Source organism: Vigna angularis, chromosome 1 (assembly GCF_016808095.1).
Source record: "Vigna angularis cultivar LongXiaoDou No.4 chromosome 1, ASM1680809v1, whole genome shotgun sequence".
NCBI lineage: Eukaryota > Viridiplantae > Streptophyta > Magnoliopsida > Fabales > Fabaceae > Vigna > Vigna angularis.
The window spans coordinates 12,295,342-12,310,170 of NC_068970.1; the positions used below are offsets into that span (position 1 = coordinate 12,295,342).

General features: G+C 26.8%; 1 protein-coding gene across 1 annotated transcript; it reads right to left on the bottom strand.

Moving 5' to 3' along the window:
• Positions 1-3,810: 3,810 nt before the first annotated feature.
• Positions 3,811-5,022, bottom strand: LOC108341427 (gamma-glutamyl peptidase 3). The gene is made up of 3 exons (XM_017579116.2): positions 4,622-5,022; positions 4,091-4,423; positions 3,811-4,008 (listed from the first exon to the last, which is right to left on the bottom strand). The coding sequence occupies exons 1-3, from the start codon at positions 4,940-4,942 to the stop codon at positions 3,910-3,912; spliced, it is 753 nt and encodes a 250-aa protein (XP_017434605.1). The 5' UTR covers positions 4,943-5,022; the 3' UTR covers positions 3,811-3,909.
• Positions 5,023-14,829: the final 9,807 nt, after the last annotated feature.

A 14,829-nucleotide genomic window follows, 5' to 3' on the forward strand; every position in this document is an offset into this window, starting at 1 on the left:
TCAAACTTTCGCAAGTACTTACAACTTATCCTTTCACACAGTAATGTTTACCAAGATTAAACCAACAATCACGAAGAAAAGGATGGTGTCAACCATTTCAGGCTAAAATTGAAAACTCAAAAAAAAAAAGACTGTACTGAAGATTTTTTGTCACAGATCCCTAAAAACATCATCCAAATGCATCTTATTTTGGCATGTAATAGCCTTATATGTCCCACTATCATCTCCCTAAGGAGTGTAAGAGCAGTGCTTGTTCTGTCTGGAACAGCTGGCATTTGATGATTGCATTCAATTATAGCTCCTTTGCTCAGAACAATTGATGAGGTAAAAAAAAATAGAGCTGAATCTGTAACCAACAACATGATGTTGACAAATTATGTGGCTCTGCTGATTTTTCTGTTTCATAAACATGATGTTGAATGAATAGATAAAAATGAATTTACCAAGAATTCATTTGTCTGAGACAACCTTTGCAGTGGCTGCAGCTGACCCGGGGAACATCACTTCCAATGCCATTCTGCAAACACATTCCACTGGAATACCCAATTGCACCCTAACCCGAAAGTAAGCCTTAATTAGCTTCAAATTAAAGCAACAGAAGATTCAGTGCATAAAGAAATTAAACGTAACTTTGAGCTTTAGGAAAAACAAACTTATCTGTTATTTGTTCAAAGGAAAACAAATGATAGAATTGGCTACAGTTGTATTTCAGTTCATAAGTGTAAAGAAGAAGATTTTAATTTACCTTCAACCCCATCAACAATTTATGATCCTCTCTTCTCTATCAATTAAAATAAAAAGAAGAAGCAAAGATTACAGAAAAGCAAAGACCAATTACTTACAGCTACATCATAAGGGATAAAATAATTGAAACACAAGAAAACCATTGATCCAAGATACAGATGTATAAGTGATAGCCCTTCTATAGAAATATCATTTAACGTTAACTCAATTGGTCTTTACTTTTCTGTAATGTTTTCTTCAACTAAAGTTTATTTAACCTAAGGTCCAAAGCCATTAAGCATTCATTTTAAGAAATATATATTCAATTTAAAAATGGTAATAGTTAGATTATATTAAGATGTATACTTTAACGTTAACTTAATGATAAAGAATATTTAAGGAGTACAAGAACAAATCATTTTTAAGAAGGACGATAAAAGACCAAACATATAAAAGATCAAAGATCAAAAAACGTCTCTTTGAATCTTGATTCTTATAATCTTCCATAAAAAATGATATTTAAAGAACATGAAGATCATCAACACAATTGAAGAATAAATTAGGAAATTAAATAAATTGTAGTTTTATTTTAATTGCAAACAATTTATTTCTATTTTTTAAGTTATTTTTGGACCCAATGTCATTGAACTTTCTTTTAGGATTTCTTAATTGCCTTAAACATTTGTACCTGTATATAAGAGCATCAAATACATATATATGCATTTGCATTTTTGAGAGAGAATTCACTTGGTTCTTGGTTTAGAACTTTTATTTTTATCAAAGATTAACATTTTTGTAGCGAATCTTCCTTCACTTATTAATTTTCTAGATTGTGGCATCTTTATTTCTATCTTATTCCGCGTTTTTTTCTGATTTATTTTTATTGTGTCCCTAAAAAATTCAAATTCAGAAAAAATCGTACTCTTTCCTGAAAAGATTCGTATTACTCAGTCTCACAAAATTAACACAAATTTTATTAAAATAAATTTTAACTCATGATTTAAATATTAAAAATAAATTTTAAATTTAACTAAATCATATAAGATAAAGTTTGCATTTATATATATATATATATATATTCCAAATTATCAATTTCAATAATTTTATTTATTAATTTTTTAAAATTATTTGATTTTCATTATTAAGGAATGGCAATGCACTATATACAGTAGTGTCTATTCACTATCTCCTCAGTTAAAAAAATCTATCTCGTTAGTCATCCTTTTTAACTATTGAATATCTGTACAAAAGTATTTACCGTTTTTTTTACATCGAGTATCCATAAATATTTATATTTTATTTATAAAAATGTTAAATAAAATTATTTAAAAATAAATATTTAAAATATAAACCTAAATAACAAAATGAAATTTTGAATATTCATTCAAATCAAATTACTCGATAAAATATTTACACAAATAAATTTAATATTTGTAAAAAAATAATTTCAATAAATTGCATTAAAATATAAATTTTAAAAAATTATTTTTTACAAATTAATTTTAATTTCATATATCTAAATAAAAAATAGAAATATAAAAATAAAATATTAGGTAATTCTTCCGTGATTAATATTTTTTCAGACATAATTTTATTTAAATTATTTAAATAAAAATAAATACTTAAATAAAATTTATTAATAATATTCAAACTAGTTACCTAGATTTATCCGTTAAAGTTATTATCTATTTACTTTCCGTCACAAATTTTACTATTAAAATATTTACAAATATATACTTTTATCATCTTTAATTTTAAATGTAAAAATAAGAATGTCCAATGGATTTAAGACAACATTAGATGTCCATTTGTATTTCTCTCTAAATTTAATTACATTTCATATCAATCAAGACCTAAAATTAAATATCCAGCAAAATAAAAACGTTGGATGAATTTAAGACTAGTTGGGTGGTGAATATACTTTTACTCTTTAAACTTTAACTTAAAAGTTTAATTTATTTATTTTTCGAAATTTTAACATAATTATGTAAACTTTAAGAGTGAAAGATACAGTTTTTCTAACCTATTGCATTAAAAAAATTAAATATTTCGGGTTAGCGTTTTTTTTTTCAAATGATCCAAATCTATTCATTTAATTTTTGAAGATCATAAGTTAAAATAGAACATTGTACAACCCAAATTTGTGTTATTTTCTTGCTTTATGATTTTTATATTTAAGTTTTTTATTTGTTTTAATTTTGATATTTATTTATTTTACTTAATTAAGTCTTTATTTTACTTTTGAAAAGACTCAATTAAGATTTTATTTTTGTAAAAAAAAAGTCGTAATATTTTTTAATAATTTAGCGTTAATGCTGTTACAAAGTGTCACACATTAAAATTATCAGAAAATGAATATACTCATTTTTGTCTATTTATTTTTTCAAATATTAATTAATTGTTTTAAAAAAATAAAAACATAATATCATGTGTTCAATGTAAAAAATATACACATTTTATTTTCTCCTGTTTCAAATATTAGGAAAGAAAATATAATTGAATTGATAGGATTGGATAAAAGTAAAATAAAAGTAGAAAATAATGGAAAAAATAATCAATTGTGGGTCGTAGACATAAGTAACGAAACTAAGAATAAAACAAACCTAATACATGTTTAATTTTTTCGTGAACTAAGTGACATAATTTTCATCATGTTCTTCACCTTACTTACTTGTCTTTAAGTGTTAATGTAAAATTTTGTGATTAATATATTGAAAATATGTTGGATAGAAATTGTTCGTCACCTACGTTAATAGCCATTACAACAACTTTTGGAGACGAAAAATAACAGTATGAAGATCACAAGGAAATACGACAATATCATTATTTAATATATTTCATTAAAAATCACTTATTATTTTATATTAATAATAATATATTTTATATATAAATCTTAAAATCTCATATTTCTGTTAAGATGTAAAAAGTAAACAAGATAATTCTAATGTTAAACTAAAGAATAATCACATTAAAGTTTTTTAAAAAAAAAAACAACAAAAGTCACTTAAATATATAAAAATGAAATTAATATTTTAAACATTTAAGGATCAAATATATATTAAAATATTTAGTGAATAATGTTGCATGTCGATAAAACCACTACAATGAAAAGTAAATATATGTTTGTTTTTATTTATTTTTACTAAGGTCTTAAACGTTAGTGCATAGGAAGAAGTGCAAGGAGGTCTATTTTCCCTTGAGAAAGCTCCTACAAATCATTTTCCAGCACTCCTGGTCTGCCTCAGCAGACTCAAGCCGACACTTCAAATCTTCTGCCAATCCTTTCTGAATCATAACCATAAGAAAGCTTCACTCATACATTCCAAGACCAAAAAAACAAAAACAAAACTACATATTGCAATGTTACCTGTATGACATCCATTTGGAGAAGGCGATCAATGAGATTAAACAATATATCTATGGTGTACTCAGGATGACCCTGAATTCCGAGAATGTTGTCTGCAATTGCAAACATTTCCACCCGAGTTTTGTCTGAAGATGCAATCACATCTGCACCCTCAGGAACCTCATAAACCTCATCTTGGTGCACTTCTATGATCGAAAGGAATGATGACATTTCATGATGATCTAGGTACCTATAACATCCACCTACATCTTTCATGAAATGCACTTCTCTAAACCCAATATCCCACCCTGTCTTCGATTTCCCTACCCTTCCACCCAAAGCCCTGCACAGTACCTATAACATCAACGTCATTCACAGAATTACAACTCTAAACCTTAAAACTTCAATTTGCATCTATTATCTTAAGTGATATAGAGATAAAAAAAAAAAGTCATACTTTATATAATTACTGCAAAATGAAGAAACTGTGAAAGTCTCTGATTTGGTTACCCTTTACTCAGAAACTAAGGTCCAAATAAGCATTATAGATACCTGGTGGCCAAAGCAAATGCCAAGGAGCTTCTTCTCCATTGCAACAATGATTCGCAAAATGAAACAAAGTTTAAGGATCCAGTAATCATTTCCATAAGCATCACTGGGGCTACCAGTGATCACAAACCCATCATATTTATGCAGATCATTCAATTCAGGAAAATCCCCCTCATACACTCTGAACAAATCCCACACATCTCCCTCTTCCCCAAAGGCTTCTACGTAGACGTTGTAGTACCCACCGTACACTTTCTCTACATACTCAGAATCATGCACTGCTTGCAGCACAGCATATCTTCTACTTTCACAATCAATTGCCATCTTCAAGCTAGGCTTGAAAAATATGAGCTTTGGTTGTTAGAAAGAGAAAGAGAGAAACCAAATTTGTTGTGTGTTGGGTCGTTGAGTGAAAGGTTTTATATAGATGGCAATTCCTTAGTACATTATCTAAATAACTTGTTTTTTGGAGTATCTCTAAGAACAGACATATTTGGAAGATGGTGCAGTTGATATGATGGACAAAGCATGTTTTAAACATCATGGAGTATGAGCTAAGGATACATGTCATTTACGAGCATCCAATTCTTATTCTTTGCTAAATCCATTTCATATATACACAATGTTGATGGTATTTAGTAGCAAAGAAGGAATAGTTTAGTTCAAGTCACTGAAAACGTAGAGATTATTGTTCCAGTATAGATTTTGTTCGAATTTAAAGAGATGTAGACAGAATATTTTTTAAGTATATTTTGTAGACTAATTTTTAGTAAGTCAAATCTCAAGTTTTAATCTTATAGTGTTATATCTATGTTTTGGAAGTCAATCCAAATTCGTTTGTGGTATTGTGGGTGGCGAATATCAGGAGGTATTGTTGTGAGCAATAGATAACTATTGAAAATATGTTCTTTCTTTTATTGTTATAGAATTTTATATTTTAATCAATGATTATTTTATATATTTCTCGGTTGAACAACCATTTATGCTTGAAATATATAAAAAAAAAACACATGACATTTAATTTCGAAATTGCGACGGACTTACCATTTTTCTTTAAAAGGAATAGATATTTGAAATAAATATAATGAATAATTTATTTAAGATTATATTAGAATACAAATAAAAATTAAATATTTTATACTTTATTTGATGAGAAAATGTTAAATAAATATTACTAAGAAAAAAATATTAATGTTACGCGGTCCAGGATGAAATGAAAAAGATCACGTGATCCAAGACTGTTGTTGCAGAGGTATTGATTAACCCAAGAATGTTGATGCAGAATGCTCAGTCTATAATTTCAAGGACCTTCTACAAAAATGACACATCAGAGAAACTATGACAAATGTCTTATTTATTAAAACATCACCGCTACACCATTTAATTTATTTTGTCATTTTACTCTAAATATAAATATATTATATACAATATAAAATAATATGGTATATATTATGTGCTGTCATTAAGATGACTTTTCATGTATAAACTTTCTATTATTTAGTTTTTTTTTTTACGTTTTCTTAATGTATTTGTGTTTGATCCATATTTATGTTATTTTTTTAATAATAATTTTTATTAGATAAAAAAATATTAATGTATTTTACGGTGCTTTTAAGTGAGATATTATAATATATAACTATATACATAAATACTTAATATTATGATATAGATTTTAAGTTTAGTTTAACTTTATTAAATTAATATATAAAATAAAATTTATATTTATTTATATATTGTAAATTAATTTAATATTTAGTTAATATAGACTTAGCAACAAATTTGTGGAGCAATAAATTTATTAACAATGTTTCGTTTATTTATTTTAAACATGTATGGAAAGCTTAAATTAAAAAATAAAACAACTTCTAATTTAAAAAAGAACAAAAATAACCATATTCAATTACATATTATTATCAACATAATAACAGTATAATTCATTAGGTAATTTACATCATACATAACCCAATATAATAAAAAAATGTGGTAAATATTTTTATTAATATTTATATTTTTTATTATAACAATAAAAAATTAAAATTATTATTAAAATCATAGATAAAGGAAATTTATTAGTTTATCTGATTCATACAATTTTATTTTCTATTTATTGTTTTTATTCTCATTTTTCGCGTCCTACTTCATATAACCTAATCTACACAGCATAAATGAGGTTAGAAAACACTCTTTCAAGACTTATACGCCTAAATGAATGTATCTTTAGGCATATTAAAAGTAAATTGTAGGCTAGTGGAATATATTATTTCTTTTTTAAGTTATGGCTAAGATATTAATATTAAGAATATTAAAATTTTTAAATTGATTTGTTATTGTCCCACGTATAAGGTTTCCATCACCCTAAGTTACAGCGTTTGATTTTCATGCATTATTTTGTACTACATAAAAAGTTATAACTAGAATAGTCAACTGTTAGAAAAACAATTATATACTTGTCTTCTGCTATGAAATCAAACTAACAGTGAAAGATTTAATTTAATATTTTCAATTTTAGCTCTTAAAAAAGTGAATTTGAAGCATAAGTCTCACTTTAGAGCTAGCTTCCCAATTCAAGGACATTAACGTGCTAGTTAAACTAATACTAATAACTAAAATAATATTAATTAGTAAATAATATAGGGACAATTAAATCTCTCTTTTTTTTTATTTTAAAAAATATTTAATTTAAGGTCGATTAAATAAAATATACTTTCAATATCAATTTAATTTGTGTCAATGTAGTTAAAGTTAACGAAAGTAATTTAAAATAAAATTATCGTAGTCTCTTCATCGTTAACAAAACAAAATATAAAAAAAAAAGTGGATAAAAAAATAAAAAACAAAACATGTAATTTTAGACTGATATACTAACTTATTCTATTATTATTAGAGTATTCCCAATTTCATCATAATCTTTGTAAACCTTTTAATTAGAGCTTCTTTGAATCGTGTGGTGTTTTTTTTTTAATATAAATGTTATGCTTAACAGTATGTTTGGTCCTTATATTTGAAATACTAATTTAGTGTTTTTCTTTTGTTTATTTTTGAGTCGTATTTGAAAAAAAAAACTCATTGTGGTTCTTTTTAATAGTTTATAGTTTAACATTATTTAAGGTTGGTCCTTATATTTGAAATACTAATTTAGTGTTTATTTATTTATTTTTTACTTATATTTAAAAAAAAAACTCGTTGCGGTTTTTTTTATTAGATTCTAGTTTTAACGTTATTCGAGGTTAATGGTACAGTGTATGTTAGTGTTAGAAAAATGATAATAAAGAACATGATGAAGAAGAAAAATGTCTACTGCAAAATAATAATATGTGTTCCTTTTTTAAGATATAACAAATCATTAGATCGATCACATTTTTATAAATATCAATTTTTTAAAAAGTAATACAAAACAAAAAATTAAATACACTTTTACGTGAGTTATTGTGTTTTTTTACGTGAGTTATTGTGTTTTTTTACGTGAGTTATTGTATTTGTTATACGATAGATTATATTTATGCATAAAAAATAGTAAATAGAAATAAATATAATTTGAATAAAACAATAAACAATAATAGGTTTGATTAAACTAAAATAAATATAATAAAGGTAGAAAATTGTTCACCCATAAACAATATTTAATCATAAAATTAATATTTCGTACAAAGGATTATTTATTTATTAAATTATAATAAATTAAATATTTGTAATAGTTAAGTCCTTCCTTTTCTTTTATGTTTTTTTTTTCTACGTGATCCTTCCATTAGATTAATAATAATGTTATTAGATATTGATTTGGCATATACTAAATTATTTTTATTATTTTTTTTCATTCTCATATTTTTTCCATATTAAATATGCTAGGTAAAGGAGAGGAGAATGGAAAGGAAAAATAGACATGGATCATTAGTAGGAATGAAAATGTGAGGTGGGTCGATAAACCTACAAAAAAAATGTATAATATATTGAATATTTTAGTTCATACGGGTCAATGATAAATTGTCCCATGGACTTAAATTTTTAAAAGTCCATCAATATTGGTACAGATTATTGTGTGTATTTTTTATAAACAACTTATTCATTCACATTTATTCTCTTATCTATCTACAAGTAATTCATTCATTTATGATAAGTCCGTTAAGAAATAACTATCTCGTTCATGTTTGTTTTGATTTAGTTCAAAAATATTTTTATTTTTAATAAATTTTACTTATAATTTAATAAATTGTATAATTATGAATATTATTTATTGAAAAAAAATAAACTTATAAAAGTTATTATTTCTATTAATTTAATAAAATAAAAGTAAAATTATTAAAATTCTTATATGTATCAGAAGGCAAACATTATATAAACCAAAGAATTTAGTATATATTTCTTATACAGGTAAGGCAAGTTTCTACTATACAGAAATTATATACAGTATTGACTACTCCCTTATGATTTGACAAAAAGGGCACCAGCTGAAAGAAGTACAGGAAACAAAAGTTCATAAGACACAGTGCATAAAAGACATAAAGGTTCATAATATGTCATGGACAAAAGGCACAAAAACAAAAGTGTAGGAAATTGAAAAATTTAGGTACCCATCTTCAGAGCCACAAGCTTCTGCAAATCTCAGGATCAAATCTTCTTTTTCAAATAAGAAAAAAATGGAGGGGAAGGTTGCAACACCACTCACATCAAAGATTAGAGAAAAATAGTATGGAATAAAAGGAAAGCACAAATGAAGAAAAAGAACTCTCAGGAAACATACCAAACATAATCTTAGGAAACATATATTGTAATTGGGACACGAAGAGCAGTCGAAGGTTTTTCTTCATTTGACCAGAACTCAAACATTTGTTACATAGGTAGTTTGGGCCTTCCCTGTTTGAGAGCTTGTTTTGGTAAATTTATAAGACGAAACACACAGTCTCAACCCCACTCCAACTTTGTTCTTTGTTGTATTAACAAATGAGCATTCATGTGTTTTCTTACTTTTCCTATTGAAGATAAAAACTCATCAAGCTACAACAGTCGGTTCTGTTGGACCTTATATTGGTTTAAGAGCTACCCTACTCTTTTCTTCAGGTACCTCTTTCTCTTTCTCTTTCTCTTTCTCTTTCTCCCTTTCTCCACCCCAGAGAAAAAGCCCGTTTTATTTTTCCATAATCTGACTTTTCCTCAGACATTCTGTCTCTTCCTGCTCTCCAATCAAAACTTTTAGCTCACCATTTTCCACCTAATCATCTTCCAATCTTCCTATTCCCAACAAAAATAATAATAAACTCATCTTTTATGATTACTGTTGACCATTAGCTACATAATTTTCAACTTCAACTATTTTACTTGGTCAAAAACCAGTCATCATTAACCGTAAGTTGGTTAAACAAAAGGAAAAAAAAAGGGGTTAGTTAAAGCCTAAAGGTGTGCTCTCTTTAATTCAAAGTATACATATATATTGTATTGTCTACTATTAATGAGTGTTTTTAAATTAGAATAAAATACTGTAATAAAGTTATGTTGTGTGGAAGTGTGCTGAATTATTTTTGAAAAATAATGTTTTTGATGGTGTGGTGTAAAAGGACTGGTTAAGGAGGGAAGTGGGCTTTTGGGCTTATGGGCCCTCCACGGGTGTAACAGTTGGATTGCATTAATGAACGAAGATTAAGGAGATAAGCAGTTGAGCATCCCAAGAAAAAATGAAATTGGGAAGCGAATGAAAATGTTAGGTATTTGGTGGTTATCTCCAAAACTTTAACCTCGGCCCAAGTGCGTGTTTTCAGTGTATACAATACGGAACCAACCTTTCAAAATTCCTGCTCCTTCTGCTTCGTTACAAAAACCTAACTACTACAGTGAGAACGGCTACACCCAACTTTCCTGCTCCCGCAAAACCCTCTCATTTATTAAATATTTAACTTTATTACATTTAAGTTACTTATATATATATATATATATATGATCGGTAGACTTTTAAGTATTATTTTAAGGTTTAATCATTCACTAAGTCCCTATTTTCGCATGGAATCTCAATTTCGTCCCTTTCTTTCTGAAAATATCAATTGGGTCCCAATTTTATGAAAATTGCAACAAATGGATCATTTCCGTTAAATAGTGTCAGACGGCGTTACGGTGTGTTTGACGTGGCACGCTGTTGTGGACGTGTTATCTGACGTGGTTGATTCAAGCAGGAGCAGTGGGGCACGTGGAAATTGAATATTTTATAAGTAAGAAGAAAAGAATTTTTCTTCTCCTCTTTCGCCATGGTTCAAGCTCGTAAAGCAGGGAAGCTTCATTCCCTTGTCTCACGCTGAACCAAGAACTCAAGCAATGGGAGTTGCGGCGTGCACGGGAAAGTTCTTTCCCTTACTCTTATGGGTTCAAGGCTCGAATCAAAATAGGGAACTTCCCTCTCTTCTTCTCTGATTCCAGCGATTTCTCTTTGGGAGTGGAGATCAGGTTTGGTGGCTCAGGCGCGGTGTTTCCGCGACGTGTGGGTTCGCTCTCTGGCGTCTCTGTGGCGGCGAAGGTCTCTGCTTGTTGGCATTCTCGTGGTTGAGCATGGCGTTCACGTTAGGGTTTCGATTCGGGGATTTTGAGGTTTCTAATTTTGTGATTTTGGGTTAAGTCACGAGGAAGGAGACTACTGTGTTTTGGGGATTTCTGATCATGTTCAAGAATTTTCTTTTAGGTGTTTTGTTCTTGTTTTTCAATCTGCATTTTGAGAAGTTCCATTCTTGTTTCCCAATTTACTTTTTGAGTGTCAAAATTCTGGTGTGGGAAATCTTGTGCTCTTGATCTAGTCGCGTTTCATTTTGAGATTCCACGTGCCCACTGCTCCTGCTTGAATCAACCACGTCAGATAACACGTCCACAACAGCGTGCCACGTCAAACACACTGTAACGCCGTTTGACACTATTTAACGGAAAGGATCCATTTGTTGCAATTTTCATAAAATTGGGATCCAATTGATATTTTCAGAAAGAAAGGGACGAAATTGAGATTCCATGAGAAAATAGGAACTTAGTGAATGATTAAACCTTATTTTAATTCAAATAAATATTTTAAATGCAAACTTTTATTATGTTCAGTCTTTTTTTTTCTTCTAAAGACTCCTTCTTTCAAACCTTTAAAGAGTGGTCCTCTTTTGAATCATATTTTAATTATCATAAATTGGAGAAAGAGACAAATGGATGCAAATTTCTTTTCTGTGTAGTGTGTCACGTTGGTAAGGTTTTGGCATTAGATAAAGACATATCTTCGGTCAATGGTTTTAATTTCTATAAGGGATATTTTAAAAAATAATTAATTAAATGGATAGATATAATAATATACTTTTATTTAAGGAAATTATTTTCATTTAAAAATAATATAAAAGGTAACTCCTAAAATTGTTATCTTATTCAGCTGTTAGTATTCCGTAGAAATGCATTTAATTGATCAATTAACACGTGAATAAAACCCAAATTTAAACATGTTATATTAAGACTGCTTAATTTTCACCGTTATTCTAAAAATAAAAATTGACAATAACTGTTACATAAAAATATGTAACAAATTAACATATTACTAATATTTACTAAATAATAATCTTCACTTTAATATTTAACTGTATAATTAACCAATGTGACTGAAACTTAGGTAGAATTACAATCGAACAACTTTATGTTACTGTATTGAAAATACCAATATATATATGTATATATATATTACCCAAACTTACAAAAGTGAAAAACTCTTTAAACCTCAAATCATATTGATTGTTATCAACTTGTATCATGCACACATTGATAATAAATGAATGGAACGTGACATGTATTTAATATCATGACATCATGAGTATATTGAAATATATACAGAATATAATAAATATAGAGTTGGGTGGTTAAATATATCCATCAGACTTGTTTTTATTTTGCGGGTAAATTTATATGAATTAAATTGATTATTATGCATATAATAGTGAATTTTCAATATAGTTTTTTATTTATTTTTATCTTAATATGACATTATCATATTTGTTATAAAAAGTAATATTGAAAATTCGTATATGTCCAACATAAATATAATATAAGAGAAAAGAGTTATAAATTTATTGTTTTAAGATTTTTTTATTAAAAATTATACAAGTCACTTATGTGGATTGATCTTATAATACATTTATATTATCTTTTGCTAATGAAATTTAAAAAAAAAATAATACCAATCAATGGTATTAGAGGTGTTGTGTTGTTGTGATAAAAACAACATAATAATATTACTACAATAATAATAATAAAGTTCAAAATAAAGGTAATTATACATATTTTAATTTAAGGAAAATATGTCAATGTAAAAGGGATTCAACTTTGAGGGATGAAAATTTGTGTGAATCTTTTATGTGGATTAGTCTCAAATCATTGTGTAATCTTTCTCTAAAAAATCATTCCTAAAAAAACTATAAGGGATATTATATGACATGTTTTTACTGAGGGCAAATGTATCAACATAGAAGAAACTCAACCTTAAAAAAATATTATTGAAAATCTAAGGTGATACTTTAACTCATGGGAGAATATATATGAATGTAGAAGGGACTCGTTGAAGTTTTGGTGTAGAATTGTTCTCACGTTGGAAGTTGAATGAAAATAACTTAACTGCACATATCAAGAATTAGAAATCCACAAGAACAAATGTAATAATCAGTCACCCATTACAAATATTTAGTCTTTGATCCACAAAAAATCCCAACTTTGCTACTCCTTTCAATGTTTACAAAATAAAATGTTTTTCACGTTAGTAAATTAATACACAGTTTGCAACATAGCTTTTATCATTACTCATTATAACATCGTTATCATAAGGAATCACATTTACTAATTTTAATAAATACAAACACCACATTAAAAAAAAAACTAAAGAATTATATGATTATTATACTTGTTAAAAAGAGTCGTGTTAGAAAAATCAAATGAGTTTAAGTAGAAATGAAAAACATAAGTACCATAAGAGAAAAACTCACATTTATTATTTTGAGATTTTGGATTATTTTGAGATTTTGGATTATTTTGAGATTTTGGATTAGTTGTACCAATCATTTATATGGGTTGGTCTCATTATACACTTATGTTATCTCTTCCTAATGAATATTCCTTTTAAAAAATCATTAGTGGTATTAAGGTTGTCGTGACAAAAACAATAAATAAGTAAATGTTGTTGTGGTAAAAAATAATAACACAACAATGTCATTGCAACATCAATAACAACATAGCTATAAGTAAATGTCATTATATATGTTTTCACTCGAGGAAAGTATGTTAACGTAGAAGGAACTTACACTTGAAGATTAGTCTTAAATCATTTATGTGTATTAGTCTTAAATCACATTCACGTAATCTATCTCTAATGAATTCTTAAAAAAACTAGTAGTTGTATCATATTACATGTTTTTACTCGAGGAAAAATGCACTAATGTAGAAGAGACTCACTTTTAAGGAAAAGATTGTTAAAAATTTAAAAGTGATACTTTAACTTATGATTGTAAAATGAATATATGAATGTAAAATGAATTCACCTTTATGAGAAAAATGGTTGAAAAAGTCTTACATGAAATAAAAATGAGAAAATTGAACAATATACATAAAAAAGATCTATAAATTTATTGTTTTAAAAATTTGAATTAAAAATTATATTAATTCTTTATAGGTGATTAGGATAATAATAGTATTTTTCCTCCTTAGATATAATTAGATTATGTTCTCTTTTCTTTTTCTACTGTGATATTTGAAAATTAAATAAAAATCACTTAACTATACAATGAGAATTTCACAAACACAAATGAAATTATCAATCCCTCGTTACAAATATTCAATCTAAAAAATTTGAATATCTAATTGATTCACAAAATAAACTCCAATTTGGCTACTCCTTTCAATATTTACAAATAAGATATTTTTCACGTTAACAAAATAATTAACACTTTATAACATAGCTTTTATCATTACTCATTAATTATAACAGTATTATTAGAAGAACCACATTTACTAATTTTAATAAATACAAACACTAAGTTAAAAAAAAACTAAAGAATTATATCAAAAGCTTATTATAAATATTTGAAAAAAAATGGTATTAAACCATTTTTGTAAACACAAACATAACAAACTCATTTCAGTTCAAACTACGAACAACATTAAACAATAATTTTTAAAAGGCGTCGTTCATTGGAAATTAATATCAACGATCAGAAAATAATTATCTGAAT

What these genes read in the sequence shown, in the direction of transcription:
- LOC108341427 (XM_017579116.2), bottom strand. Translation starts at nt 4,942, where the DNA reads ATGGCAATTGATTGTGAAAGTAGAAGATATGCTGTGCTGCAAGCAGTG. An exon ending in GCATTTGCTTTGGCCACCAG is followed by an intron (nt 4,424 to 4,621) that starts GTATCTATAATG and finishes TTGATGTTATAG; the next exon opens with GTACTGTGCAGGGCTTTGGG. An exon ending in TCCAAATGGATGTCATACAG is followed by an intron (nt 4,009 to 4,090) that starts GTAACATTGCAA and finishes GTTATGATTCAG; the next exon opens with AAAGGATTGGCAGAAGATTT.